The sequence below is a fragment of the Nannospalax galili genome, unplaced genomic scaffold, assembly GCF_000622305.1.
Source record: "Nannospalax galili isolate Female #2095 unplaced genomic scaffold, S.galili_v1.0 scaffold894, whole genome shotgun sequence".
NCBI classification, from domain to species: domain Eukaryota; kingdom Metazoa; phylum Chordata; class Mammalia; order Rodentia; family Spalacidae; genus Nannospalax; species Nannospalax galili.
In genome coordinates this window covers 277,282-291,572 of record NW_008334892.1, presented here as the reverse complement: position 1 = coordinate 291,572, position 14,291 = coordinate 277,282, and the positions used below count along the sequence as shown (strand labels likewise).

Genomic DNA, 14,291 nt, shown 5'->3' with positions numbered 1-14,291 from the left:
TGGGAGGTAGAGGAAACAGTTTCTATTTCGTAGCCAAGTTGGACTTCATAACAAGATCTTGTTTCCAAAAAAATGATTTTAGTTATTAACCTTTTATTATTGTCTGATTTTCCTTGTAGACAGAGTCTACTTTTTAACTATTGTTTTCTGTTATTTTTCTAGTGTTGTTAGTAACAGTACTTGTAGTAGAAGGGATTGCTGTGGCTCAGAAGACCCAAGGTAAAGTATGTACAATGGTAATTCATTGCATGTTCAGGGCAGTTTGAAAGAATTGCAATGACCTAAAACTTTCTGTCAACCTGTGGGCCTCAATTTAATCTGGAATCAGCTACAGTTAACTAAATTGTCTACATAAAGCTTACCCTGGCAAGTTTTTTAAAAGCTAGCATCACTAGTAGCTCCAACACATTGTGAATTATGTCCAAAAATTAAATGAGATTCATTGTTTGAGCACTAAGCAAAATTTAAAAAAATACTTTTCCAATGTGAACAAATAAAGCATTTCTGTCAATGCTGTATTCAAAACCCTTTGATCTTAGTGTAATTTTCCTGGCTTATAAAAGATCAGCTAGTGTGATTTTTGAAGCAAATTTTCATGTCAGAGTTTAGTCCCTGCTCTATGAAGAGAGAGAGAGAGTGAGAGAGAGAGAGAGAGAGAGAGAGAGAGAGAGAAAGAGAAAGAGAAAGAGAAAGAGAGGGAGGGAGGGAGGGCGCGAGCACGCTGTACAGGTACACACATTCCACATTGCATGTTGGAGGTCAGAGAACAACTTTCAGAGTTGGTTCTCTCCTTCCATTCTGATTTCCAGAGATAGAATTCAGGTCATCAGGCTTGTAAAAGCAAGTACCTTTTACCCTCTGAACCATCTTACCAGCCCTCAAGTAATTACTTCTTGAGCTGTTGGTTTGGTTTGGTTTGGTTTGGTTTGGTTGTTATTGTTTACTCTTTCATATTTTTAAATAGCATACAATACTGCTGCTTCTTGGTTGTTTCAGCTTTTAAACATTGGCTATTGATTTCTTACCAGGGAAGATGAGAATTTAGTTTATTTACATACATCCTGTCTACCCCATATGCACATATAAGCATTCTCTTGCTAGTTTTTGTTATACAATCCTTCTTAATAAATTTTGCATCATGATTCTGGTTAAATCAGCATTCACAGCCAGTGTTTGTGGTTCATGCATTTAATCCTAGCTATTTATGAGACCGAAGCAGAAAGATCACATACTTAAAGCTGATTTGGCCTGGGAAACTTTGCAAGATCTTAGTATTTACATTAAGCCACTCATCAAACTTTTTCGATATGAATTTTGTCTTAAGTTTAGGAATTTTTTTTGTTGTTGTTCAGCTTTGGAAATTCCCTCCTCCATTTTCTCTGTTCTGTTTTTTCAGGAAACCATAGAGCATAGAGCATTCTTGGGTTTTGTTTTCTTTTCTATTTAAGTTACCATACAAACTGGTGGGTGTATTTAACATTTTCTTTTTTAAAATGTTATTTATTATTTTTATGTGTATGAATGTATTGCCTGCATGTATGTAAGTGCACTCGTGTCATGCAATGCCCATGGAGGTCAGAAGAGGGCATTGGATTCTCTGGAACTGGAGTTGTTAACACTATGTGGGCGCTGAGAATCAAACCTGGGTCCTCTGCAAGAGCAACCAGTGTTCTTAACCACTGAGCCAGCTCTCTACCTACCTATTACAACATTTTCACATGTATGTTTTTGTTCCAATTATGGAGGATTCCTCAACCTTTTTACCAGAAATGACAAAGTTTTTTTGTATGGAAAGAAGTTAGTATTTAAGTCTGAAAGCCAAGCAATCTCTGAACTGACAACCCAGCTCTTTTGTTGTGTGAAAGCAAAATGTACGATCGAAGGACATTAAGGAAAACTTAATGTACACCCACAGGCACCAGATCTCTAAACTTTCTACTTTTTTCATTTTCTCTGTTTTGGGAGCTTATATCTCTGCATTTTTATTTTGTGAATATATTTTCTTTTCTATCTGGAGAAATTAAAGAAATGTTACTGGTTGGTTGATAACTTGAAGTTTTTAGTTTGTTTGCTTGTACAAGCTTTCTTTACCTGCAGTTGCTTTTTCCCGTTTGTTTAAACCATGTTTTCATACTAGGAGCTTCAAATGCCTGGTCATCCTTACATATCTGCTTATGCTGTAGTGGGAGCATTAAAAAGCTGATTGTGAGTTATCTGTAGGTATAGGTAGGAACGATTTACTGTGGCCCATACTGTGGACTGACCTGACATTTGAGATCCTCTGATCTATATGGATGACCCTTTCTTAAGTGGGAATTAACTTCCCCAAAGAAGAATCCCTTATCTCCAGTCTGGAGATTCTATTACTCCCCAAAGAGGCCAAGTGAGAGAAGCCTGGGAATGTCAGAGTCTGTTAACACTTGCCAGTCTCCCTGTTACCAAGTTGGTGTTTTCATCCTAGCTGTACCTGATGTCCCCCAGTACATTGATCCTAATTTACCTCCTCTAAAGAAATGTGCCATAGAAACGTGTGAATGTAGAAATTGTAGCACAATTTGCAAGAGTTCTCTCCTTCCACCATGTGGCTTCTAAGGATCAAACTTTGGTGGTAGGCACCTTTACGCCCTGAGCCATGTAGCCACCCCCTGAGACAAGATCTTGTTCTAGACTCTGGTTGTCCTCAAACTGGTGATCCTTCTGCTGCTCAAATTAACAGGCGTGCAGTGCCACATCTAACTTGTAATCTTTGACTATTATTTGGCTTTTGTGTTACCCATAAGCATACTATATCAAAGATGACTCCAGAGGTCATTTTACTTTTTATGTTACACTGAATTTTATTTAAATTTACCAGTTTATCAGATTCTCCCATATTTTGCCTTGTAAAGTACAAACAATTTATTTCCATGTTCTCTTATGTGACGAGCTGATCCTCTATCAGCAGGTTTTCCTAGTAAGCATAACATAGAAATTTATCTTGCATTTCTGCTGTACTCAATTGGTTATGCTAAATTTGGCAGTGGTTCTTAGGAAGTTATGTGTGCAATAGAATAGGCAATTGTTTAGGCAGTTGTAGAGGAAAGAGAAGAATGTTGTTTATTCTCTTTTGCTGTAATGATATCTAAAATTCTGTTTTAAGATGGACAAAATATTGGAATTAAACACATTCCTGCAACCCAGTGTGGCATTTGGGTTCGGACCAGCAATGGAGGTCATTTTGCTTCACCAAATTATCCTGACTCATATCCACCAAATAAGGAGTGTATCTATATTTTAGAAGGTATTTGAACATTTTTGTCCTTTGTTTTATAATTTTTTACTTCATTATAAAACTAACTGCATTAGAAAAATGCCTTGTTTAAACTAGTATAAACAAAATTTAAACATATTTAACTTAAATTCTAGTAATGGAAACTAAATATTTAATACATTAACAATGATAGTTAATTTTTTATGGTAATTTGGAATTTAATAAAATATAATTCAACTAGAAACATCACTGTATGTTAGAAACTTCTTTCATAAGGAGCTTAAATTAATGGCATTCCTTACTAGGCTTTATGCAAATTTATGTTCATATTAATAAGTTCTTTTTTTCTGTCTATCACATGTGATATATTATATATAGTACATGGTTTTTATGAACTAAGTAAACATTAGTCTTTCAACTTCTTATTTTATCCAATTAAGTATATTTAATAAATAACTTACAGCAAAGGGAAAGATTGCTATAGTTCTACAGTAGCATTATTAATGTGAAGAGGGCATTTATTATGGTTTCTATATATAATTCTCAGTGTGACTCTCATCTGTGGAACACTAGCAAAGGGATTATTTTGCTTTTCTCATGTGTCCATACATGTACCTCTTCCTTGTCACGCAGTCCTGATTTGCTTGCTCTTATTTTATAGCTGCTCCACGACAAAGAATAGAGCTGACCTTTGATGAACGTTACTATATAGAACCATCATTTGAATGTCGGTTTGATCACTTGGAAGTTCGAGATGGGCCATTTGGTTTCTCTCCTCTTATAGATCGTTACTGTGGCATGAAAAGCCCTCCGTTAATTAGGTCAACAGGAAGATTCATGTGGATTAAATTTAGTTCTGATGAAGAACTTGAAGGACTGGGATTTCGAGCAAAATACTCATTTATTCCAGGTAATGAATTTTAAAGAAAAAGAGTAAATTGCCTTTCTATGATTGAATATTTCTACTTCACTCTAATTTAAAAATCTTAAGGATAGGAAAGAATAATTTGGCTGAGCGTGGTGGCACACCAGTAGTCCCAGAACTTGGGAGGCAGAGGCAGGCAGATCTCTGTGAGCTCAAGGCCAGCCTGGTCCAAATAGTAACTTCCAGGACAGCTGGGGCTTCAGGGAGACCCTGTTTCAAAAAGATTCCCCCCCCCAAAAAAAAGAATAATTTGATCAAATTAATCAAATGAAGACTAAAAAAATTATCAAAGCCAAAAGGAAATCAGTCTGTGAACAAATAAAAACTTTTAAAAAAGGAAACAATAGAGCCGTGTATCATTTGAATTTTGTAGCATATCATAGTTGTATTTTCTTCTTAGATTTTTTCTTTGTTTGCTCTAGGGCACACATTTAAGACTAACACATCAAAATAAATTTTTTTTTAAATCAAACCCACTGTCTTGTTTTTACAATCTCTACAAAACTTATTTTTGCAGGATTTTTGTTTTGTTTTGTTTTGATGGTTTTTGGCTTTTATGAGACCGGATCTCACTATGTAGCTGTGACTGGCACCTGGAACTCACTACGTAGACCAGGCTGATTTGGAACTCAGAGATCTGCCATCCTTGCCCCTCCCCATGCTGGAATTTGTAGGCATGCACCACCTCACTCAGTAGCAGATTTTTCTGATTGCATTGATTAAATTAGCCACTCACAAATACTCTAGAAACTACTGAACAGTAGAATTAATGATGCTTTGTATTTAGTGGGAAAGATCTGTGTTTTAATCTTTTCTCTACCACCTAATAGCTGTGACACCTAAGCACAAAGTTGTACCTGAGATATGACAATAGTAAAACAGAAGTACCTTCTGTATTTGTTTCCTGAGGCTAATAAATACATATATGGTCATTTAAAACAGCAGAAATACAATTTCTTATAGTTCTGGAGACAAAAATTTCAAAATCCAACAAAGCCTCAATACCTGAAGGAATTGGAGCAGAGAATCTGTTTGTCTTTCTGATTCTGTACGTCTACTCCAGCAATTCTGTTTGTGACCATATCCCACATTTTTTTTCTTTCCTGAAAATTCTTTTTATTTATATTTATTTATATGTATATGTGTGTCTGTGTGTTCATTCATGGACATGTGTGATGCTTGAGATGAGAAGAGGGTATCAGATCCCCTACGGCTAGAGTTACAGGCAGTTGTGAGTTGACCCTTGTGGGTGCTGGGAACTGATCCCCTGTCCTTGCAGGTGCAACAAGCTGAGCCATCTCTCTAGCCCCAATTTTCCTATATTATATATTGCCTTGTAATATATTCACCCTTTTTTAACAATATAAAATAATATTTGTAGGGGATTTGAATGTAGATATATTTGAGCAGGGATCTGTATACTACCACATTACTACACTGCAAGCCTACTGTACAATCTTGTCGGCCCCCTGGTAGATAAGGACACTGATCAAATACTGCAAGAACTCTGATGCTTGGACCAGTGAAAAGTATACATACGCTGATGTAGAAATTCAAAAATATTCAGGTTATTTTTCTTGACTCCAAAGAGTTTGCAAACTTAACAGAATTTTTAAAAAATTGTGGAGCAACTATATAATATTTTCAAATTTTTTGTGAAGATTACTATACCAGATTTGAAAATATATTACAGAGCTATAGTCATAAAAACAGCATGGTACTGGCATAAAAATAGACTGTAGATCAGTGGAACATAATTGAAGACTTAAACCTGAGTACATGCAATTTCACCGACCTGATATTTGACAAAGGGGCCAAGAACACACAATGGAGGAAAGACGGCATCTTCAAGAAATGGTGCTGGCAAAACTGGATCTCCACCTGTAGAAGAATGAAACTGGATTCTTTTCTTTGACCTTGCGCAAAAGTAAACTCCAAATGGACCAAAGAGCTAAGTGTGAAACTCTGAAACTGTTAGAAGAAAACATTGGCAATAACTTGCAAGATATAGGTATAGGGAAGGCGTTTCTAAATTGGACATCAATTGCTCAGTAAACTAAAAATCTTCTGTACAGCAAAAGAAACAACAAGGAAGTGAAGAGAAAACCCACAGAATGGGAAAAAATCTTCACCAGTGACACATCTGACAGAGGTTTAACATCCAGAATATATAAAGAACTCAAAAAAACAAAGAATCAAGAAAGAAAGTAACCCAGTAAAAAGATGGGCTATGGTTCTGAACAGAGAGTTCTCAAAAGAAGATATAAAGATGGCTAACAAACATCTTAAAAGGGTTCAACATTGTTAGTGATCAGGGAAATGAAATTCAAACCACTTTAAGATTTCACCTCACCCCAGTCAGACTGGCTAAGAGCAAGAGAACAAATGATACTAAATGCTGGAGAGAATGTGGGGAAAGGACGCTCATCCACTGCTGGTAGGATTGGAAACTCATGCAACCCCTGTGGTAAACAGTGTGGAGAACTCTTAAAAAACTACAAATGAACCTACCATATGACCCAGTTATACCACTCCTTGGCATATACTCAAAGGACACATCCTATTGCAGAGACACTTGTACATCCATGTTTGTTGCTGCTCTTTTCACAATAGCTAAGAGATGGAAGCAACCTAAGTGTCCCTCAGTTGATGAGTGGATAATGAAAATGTGGTTCATATATACGATGGAGTTTTACTCAGCAGTAAAGAAAGATGAAATCATGAAATTTGCAGGTAAATGGATGGAACTAGAAACTGTTATACTAAGTGAAGTAACACAGACTCGGAAAACAAAGTATGTTCTCTCTCATATGTGGATCCTAGCACCAAATCCTTATATGTGGGTATGTAGCCAGATGTAACTGCAGGAACCAGAATAATGAAAAGGAACCAGTGAAGAAAGGGGAAAGAAAGAACCCAAGAGAGAAGAGCAGTAGGAAACAGGTGCTACTGTGGGAGAAATGGGTAAAAATGTGGCTATTTAAATGAGAGAGGGAGGGAAGGTTATATAAGGAAACTTGGGGATAAAGGGAAAGAAGGCTCTTGAGAGGTGGGACCATAGAAGGTGGGAGAAATGGGGACACTTTAAATGGGGAATCCATGGTAGAAGGGTTAGACTGGGGGTGGGGGGAAATAAATAATGCCTAGCTAGTTTTAAAAAACCAGAGGGAATCATTTTAGTCCAACAACCTAATGACAAATTACACATAACGGTATCTCTACATGAGTCCATGTGTATAGCTAAAGGTTACATAACAAGAAACAGTGCCAGACAGGAGAAACCTTCTGTGAGTTGTTGGCCAGGGTGGTTCAAGGGTGGTTTAGCCTCCTAAAACTCCACAGGCTATTGCCACAGCCCTTGATGGTCTCCCAGAACTTGAAGATAAGACCCTACTGTCAAAGGCAGAACATACTTCGGACACAGGATTTGTAGCAGTAGAGCTGGAACTGACCTGAAACCACCTCCTCTGAAGGCAGCTCTCATAGTTGGAGAGCACTATGAAGGTGCCAAGGGAAAATGTCAATTGATGGTTGAACACCAGCTTCAAGACCAAATAACCACATCAACGGACGGCACAGCATACAACATTGGTGTAGTAGTGGCACTTTTATCTTGGGGGCAATCAACAGCCACATAATTGGACTAAAAGCCCAAATTCAATGGGAGGAAACTCAAGTGTGATACTGTAAACATAAATACACATGGCTGAAGTGGTCATAGATATTAGAGAAAACCCCAAGACTGTCGCACCCCTAGGCTAATGTAATTACTATGTGCAAAATACATATCCTTATATTTACAGACAAATATCCCAATCACCACTCATCAGAGAAGCTTAGTTTGCACCAGCTGGAGACCATTGCCAAGTACCACAACTGGTCACACAGAGACATTGTCTATGAATTGCCCAGGCTTAAGCAACACATCTACAATGAAACCTCTATGCCTAAGGTGCATGGAACATAGAACAGGGGTAATGAAGACAATACTAATGAATCTCTCAGTTCTCATTAATGAAGCTCACTCATTCAACAGAGGACCAGAAACACAAAGGGTCACAAATGGCCAAAACATAGAGATTAAGAGTCTACAGAATGCTGGTTCTTGGACAGGACTCTCATATTAACCATCACCCACCCAAGGCTCAGGGACCATCGAAGAAGAGGGGCCAGTCAGGGAGGAGGTGTATGACCATATGGAAACAGTCCTACAAGCTCCTGGGAACCTGCTTATATGATTCTATGACAATTGTGTCAGCATACACAAGTCCCATGCAAACTCAGGTAGACAAAAATCCAGTATAGAACTGGACAGCAGACCCCAATCTTGGCTAAAGAAATATTGGCAGCTGATTACTGCTAGGCTAGGAAGAACTGATCTTCATAAAGGGACTCTAGATAGGCTGACTAGACTTCAGTGGATGGATTTGCACTGTGGAACGTCTGGGGACACTGACAACATATTGGGCCTTAACACGGATGACAGAGTTCCAGTGTTCCAGTGGGGCGGGGACAGGTGTATAAAGATGATTGAGATACTCTGTATGAAATACACAAAAATTCAATAAAATTTTTTTTTTAAATGAAAAGCTTAAAACATACAAATGAAGCAATTATTCATAATCCTGCAACTATATGTATAAAATCAGTGTTAACAATTTGATATTTATCTCTTCATATGGATTTCTTTATTCAGTTTGGTTTTTTTTTTTTTGCCAACAGTCATGCTAGGTGTATAGCTCTAGTTACTGTTTTGTTTTGTTTTTTCCTTAAAAAGAAACCAACTTTCTAAATCAGTAAACATTATGGAAGGGGTTTTTTTGCATCAGTATTATCTGTCTAATATCAGAAGGACAACATTTTCAAAAAGTAAAACTTGTCTAATAGATTTTAAAAAAAATAACAGTTTTGGGTTCACAGCAAAACTGAGCAGGAAGTACTTATCATATACCTCTTACCTCCCCTACATCCACATCTTGCCAAAAGAGTGGTATAGCTGGTACAATCAGGAAATCAATATTGACACATTATGATCATCTAAAGTCCATAGCTTATAATAGAGTTCACTTTGGGTATTATATACTGATGAGTTTGACAAATAGCATGCATCCACTGTTTTACTGTTATTATTTGTGTGTATGTGTGTTACATGCATGTATGTTAGTGCACCCATGTAGTGCAATGCCCAAGGTCAGAATAGAGTATCAGATTCCCCTGGGACTGGAGTTACAGATGGTGGTTAGGCACCGTGTGGGTGGTGGGAATTGAACCTGGGTCCTCTGCAAAAGCAGCCAGTGCTCTTACTGAGCCATCTCTCCAGCCCCGCATACGCCCACTGTTACCATACGGTACAATTTCACTGCCTAACACTTTCTTATGCTCCAGTGTTCATTGCTTCCTCCCCTTAAACTATTGGCAACCACTGAGCTCTGCACTGTCTTTATTGCTTTCTCACGTCTGTGTCATGTACAGTTAGAATCATACAATATGTATGATTTTCAGATTGATTTCTTCTACTTAGTGGTATGTACATGAGGTTTTTCCGTGTCTACCTGTGTTTGATAGTTGGGGATTGTGGGTTTTTTTTTAACATTTATTTTGTGTTGTATGTGCTATACCATAGTACATGTGTGGGGGTCAGAGGACAATTCTCAGGAGTCTCTTCTCTACCATGTGGATTCCAAGGATCAAACTCAGGTCATCAGGCTTGGCAGCAAGTGCCTTTGCCCAGTTTGTTTATCTGTTCTGTCAAAAGATGTTTTGGAGGACTGGAGAGATGGCTCAGTGGGTAAAGCATTTACCACACAAGTGTGAGGACCAGAGTTTGGATTCCCAGAAGCACACAAAAATTCCATGTGGCTATGGTGACCTGCCTATAATTCCAACCTTGGAAGGCAGATACAAGGGATCCCCAGAGCAATCTGGCTAGGAAGACAAATCATATCAGCAAGCTCTAGGTTTTATTGAGAAACTATGCCTCAGTGAATTAGAAGGATAATTCTCAACATCAACCTTGAGCCTCCAAATAGACACACATGTGACCACACATGCATGAAAATGGGGAAAAAGATAGTAGTTGTTTTCAAGTTTCAGCAATTAAAATAAAAGCTAATGTCAACACTTCTGTGAAAATGTAAGTTAGCTGATTTGTGTAAATTCTGCATGTGTTATGTCATGGATGAACGATACATTAACAAGAAACAAGACAAATACTGTGTTAATCTAATCATAAATTATTTGAATTGGTCAAATTCATAGAAACAGAAAGGAAAATGCTGTTAAATCAGACACGGGAGGAGAGAACAGGAAGGTACTGAGTGTAGACTTTTCCATCTAAAGTGACAAAAATATCTGAAATGATAATGGTTAAACAACATTGTCAATGTGCTTATGTCACTGAACTGTACACCAAAAAATGGTTAGCATAGCCAGGGACAGTCACACATATGTAATTGCATATACTCAAGAGGTTGAGGCAAAGAGATTGAACTATATAGCAAGACCTTGTCTAAAAAATAGTTAAAATAGAAAATTTTATTTAGAATTTATTAAAACTAAAATGGAGTAACCTGTTTTTGTCACAATGGCTAAGAAAAGACAGATGACTGAGTAGGTGACATACAGAATATTCTGCCCTCAGAACTAGTTCACAGAAGTCTGAGAACCAGTAGCTTCTGACAAAATAAGTAATTTGTTTAAATTGGTCAGGTAATTGATCTTTACTAACTAAATAGTACTTTATAATTTTAGATACTATTACAAAATCATACATATGAATCACATCTTTACAAATAAGTTTAGACTGTTTGAAACAAAAAACTAGATAATAACATTTTTTTTCTGGGACTGTGGAAATGGCACAGTGGGTAAGATACTTGCTGTACACGTGATGGCCTAAGTCCATATCCCCAGAACCCATGTAAAAGACTGGGTACAGTGGCTCACACCTGCAACCTGAGTGCTGGGAGGCAGAGATAGATTGCTCCTAGGGGCTCTCTAGCCACACAGTGTAGCCAAAAACTGCATGCTTTAGGTTCAGTGAGAGACTGTTTCCCACTGTTTCAGTGGCAGGGGCATGATAGAGTAGGATACCTATAGCAGACCTCTGGCCTCCAAAGGAGAGTATACCCCCTCCTTTACACACATACACAAATGTTTTTACATGCTTTTAATTAAATAATATTCCAAGCTGGGCATGGTGGTGCACGCCTTTAATCCCAGTACTCGGGAGGCAGAGGCAGGCAGATCTTGGTGAGTTCGAGGCCAGCCTGTTCTACATAGCGAATTCCAGACCAGCTGGGGATACAGGGAGACCCTGTCTCAAAATAATAATAATAATAATCATTATTATTATTATTATTATTCTAAAATATTTTTTAAAAATCAGCCAATCTTAGGCAGTTAGGGTAAAAAGACCCCAAAGAAAGGTAACCCGTTTCTTGGCTAAGAATCAAAATGTCCTTGGGCCTCTTAGCAGCATATTCTGTTCCAAAGGCCAAAAATGTTGATAGTATTTGGGAGCTCTTATCTAATCCTTAATAGATTTTAGGGGAGCTGGAGAGATGGCTCAGCAGTTAAGAACACTGGTTGTTCTTGCAGAAGACCCGGGTTCATATCCTAGCACCCACACGGCAGCTAACAACTGTCAAATAACTCCTGTTCCCCAGGGATCCAGCAGTCTCTTCTGACCTCCGTGGGTATTGCACGACACGGGTGCACTTACCTACATGCAGGCAATACACGAATACACATAAAATAAAAATAATAAAATATTTTTTAAAAAATTAAAAGATTTTAGGGTTCCCTCTTCAGAGGGGGGAATGTTGGAGTAGCAAACAGCCCCATTAAAAAAGAAGAAAGAATACATGAAGTTATCAGAAAAAAGTGATGGGGAGAGTGGAGGGGAGGGAGTGGGCATGGATTTGATCAAAGCACTTTATATGCATGGATGAAATTCTCAATAAATTATTTTTTTAAAAATCTGGCTGAGCAGGTAGAGACACTCATACACAAGCCTGGCATCTTGAGTTTCATCCCCAGATCCCATAAGATGGTAGGAGGAAACAAGATCCTTCAAGGTATCTCTGACCTCCCCATGGACACCAATGGCATGTCCACACCTGACATACATACACAGAAGTAATAAATTTTTCAAATCAACCAACTTTACATATAACCACTTGTACAAAAGTGGTTATTTTCCTTTGTTTTTCAGATCATGAGGAAAAAGTTTATATGGTTTATAGCTGAAATACAGATTTATAAAATGCTTCAAGGTTTATAGAATACTTTATCTTTCATTTGTACTTTATAATGCTTCTGATTTTGTATATATTATATTACACTTTATACTAATAGTAATATATTGTATAGTATCCTATTTTACAGATGAGGATGCTTAGGAATTAAATGATTTTTTTTTTTTTTGGTCTTTTTGAGACAGGGTCTCCTATAGCCCCAGCTGGCCTGGAACTCACTATGTAGACCAGGCTGGCCTTGACCTCAACAGAGATCCACCTGCCTCTGCCTCCCAAGTGCTGGGACTATAGGCGTGTGCCACTACGTCTGGCTGTGATTTTCTTATATACTAGCAAATACAGAACTTGATTGTGTTTTCTAGGGTACTTTTTCTATTGTGTTATATTTATTTTTTACTGTAGATCAGTAATTACCCAATTTTATCACTAAAATAAGAAAACCATATGCAGTTCTTAATTGGCTAAAATACAGCTTTGTCTGCTGTTGTGTAAAGGCATGTTTTCCGCTAGGCACTACATAGCATGTTTGAGGCCAGCCTATACATTACAAGACCCTGTCTCAAAAATATTTTTTTCATTGAAAATAAAGTCATGTCTTGAGAATAAATTTTGTGTGGAAGAAACCTGTCAGTATCAGTGAGAAATTAGCATTTTTGATGAGATTCTCAAAGCTATTGGTGATATTTGCTGAAGCAGGCTCTTTATTGTTGCTTCATAGAAGTAACAGATAAATAGGGAAATTTTAATTCAATAATTATATCTTAAAATTCTTGCCTGCATATGGGGTCAGTGAAGTGGCTCAGTAGGTAAAGGCACTTGCCACCCAGGGATGGCCTAGGTTCAAGTCCCAGAACCCACATGATGAAAGGAAGGAACTGACTCCTGCAAGTTGTCCTCTGACTTCCAAACACAAGCCATCACACACACATACACACACACACACACACACACACACACACACACACAATAAATAAATAAATAAATAAATAAATAAATAGATGTAATAATTTTTTAAGTTCTTGCATATATATGAAAAATAAATCTGATTAATTTGCAAAAAAAGCTCCTGTTGTTTAAGATTTCAATTCTGCTTTGATACTTCTTTGCAAAAGGGCTGTTGTCTGCTGCCTCTTCCTTTTAGCAAGGATGAGGTTAGTTTGAGTTTTAAAAGGGCAGTCTCTAGATTCAGCTAATAGATTATTTCCCTTTTTTTCAATTTATAATTTGAAGTAACTTGGCAATTAAAGAGCTTATGTGTGCTGTTGCACATGTGCCCACACATGCACAATGCGTATCATACAATACAATAAATTTTATTCCACTATAAAAACACTATGATATTAGTAGTTGCCTAATAAAGTAAATGAAATAAAAAAATTTAAAGTTAGATATATTTGCATGAATGAAAACTATACATTGTATAAATCACTATGCTCTTCTCTGAAGTCAGTCAATATATTACAATACCTTTCACAAGAATTGAAGTGTCTTATTACATACAGTAAACTATAAATATGAAGTAAGTTTTCTAGGCAAAATATAAAGTCTTGTATTTATAGTTCCTATTTAAATTGTGAAATAATTGTTGAGGCACCTGTGTAATTTTTAAAAAATGTTTTATTGAGATAAAATATGAACCATTTATTATATAGTTCAGTAGCATGAGTTATATTTACAGAGCCTGCAAACGTCACCACTACCCGTTTAAGCAAACATTTTGAAGACATTTACTATGGTTCAACACAAAGTAATTGTATTCCTTTTTAAGGCTCAGTAGTTTTCCATTGTATTATGTTATACCACATTTTGTTTATCTGTTCGTCTGTCAGTGGACTAGCTTACTACTTTCAATAGTTGA

The 14,291-nt window shown here is 37.1% G+C and overlaps 1 protein-coding gene across 4 annotated transcripts in view; it reads left to right on the top strand.

The window, feature by feature from the left end:
• Neto2 (neuropilin and tolloid like 2) overlaps positions 1 to 14,291 on the top strand; it is an 88,538-nt gene that overhangs the window by 30,713 nt on the left and 43,534 nt on the right. For 3 of the 4 annotated variants that reach the window (XM_008829633.3, XM_008829634.3, XM_008829635.2), the window contains exons 2-4: positions 163 to 219; positions 3,140 to 3,280; positions 3,912 to 4,160. In XM_008829633.3, coding sequence (XP_008827855.1) covers positions 163 to 219; positions 3,140 to 3,280; positions 3,912 to 4,160 — 447 coding nt within the window. The remainder of the gene's footprint in view (positions 1 to 162; positions 220 to 3,139; positions 3,281 to 3,911; positions 4,161 to 14,291) is intronic. The other variant, XM_008829637.3, reaches the window with a different exon arrangement.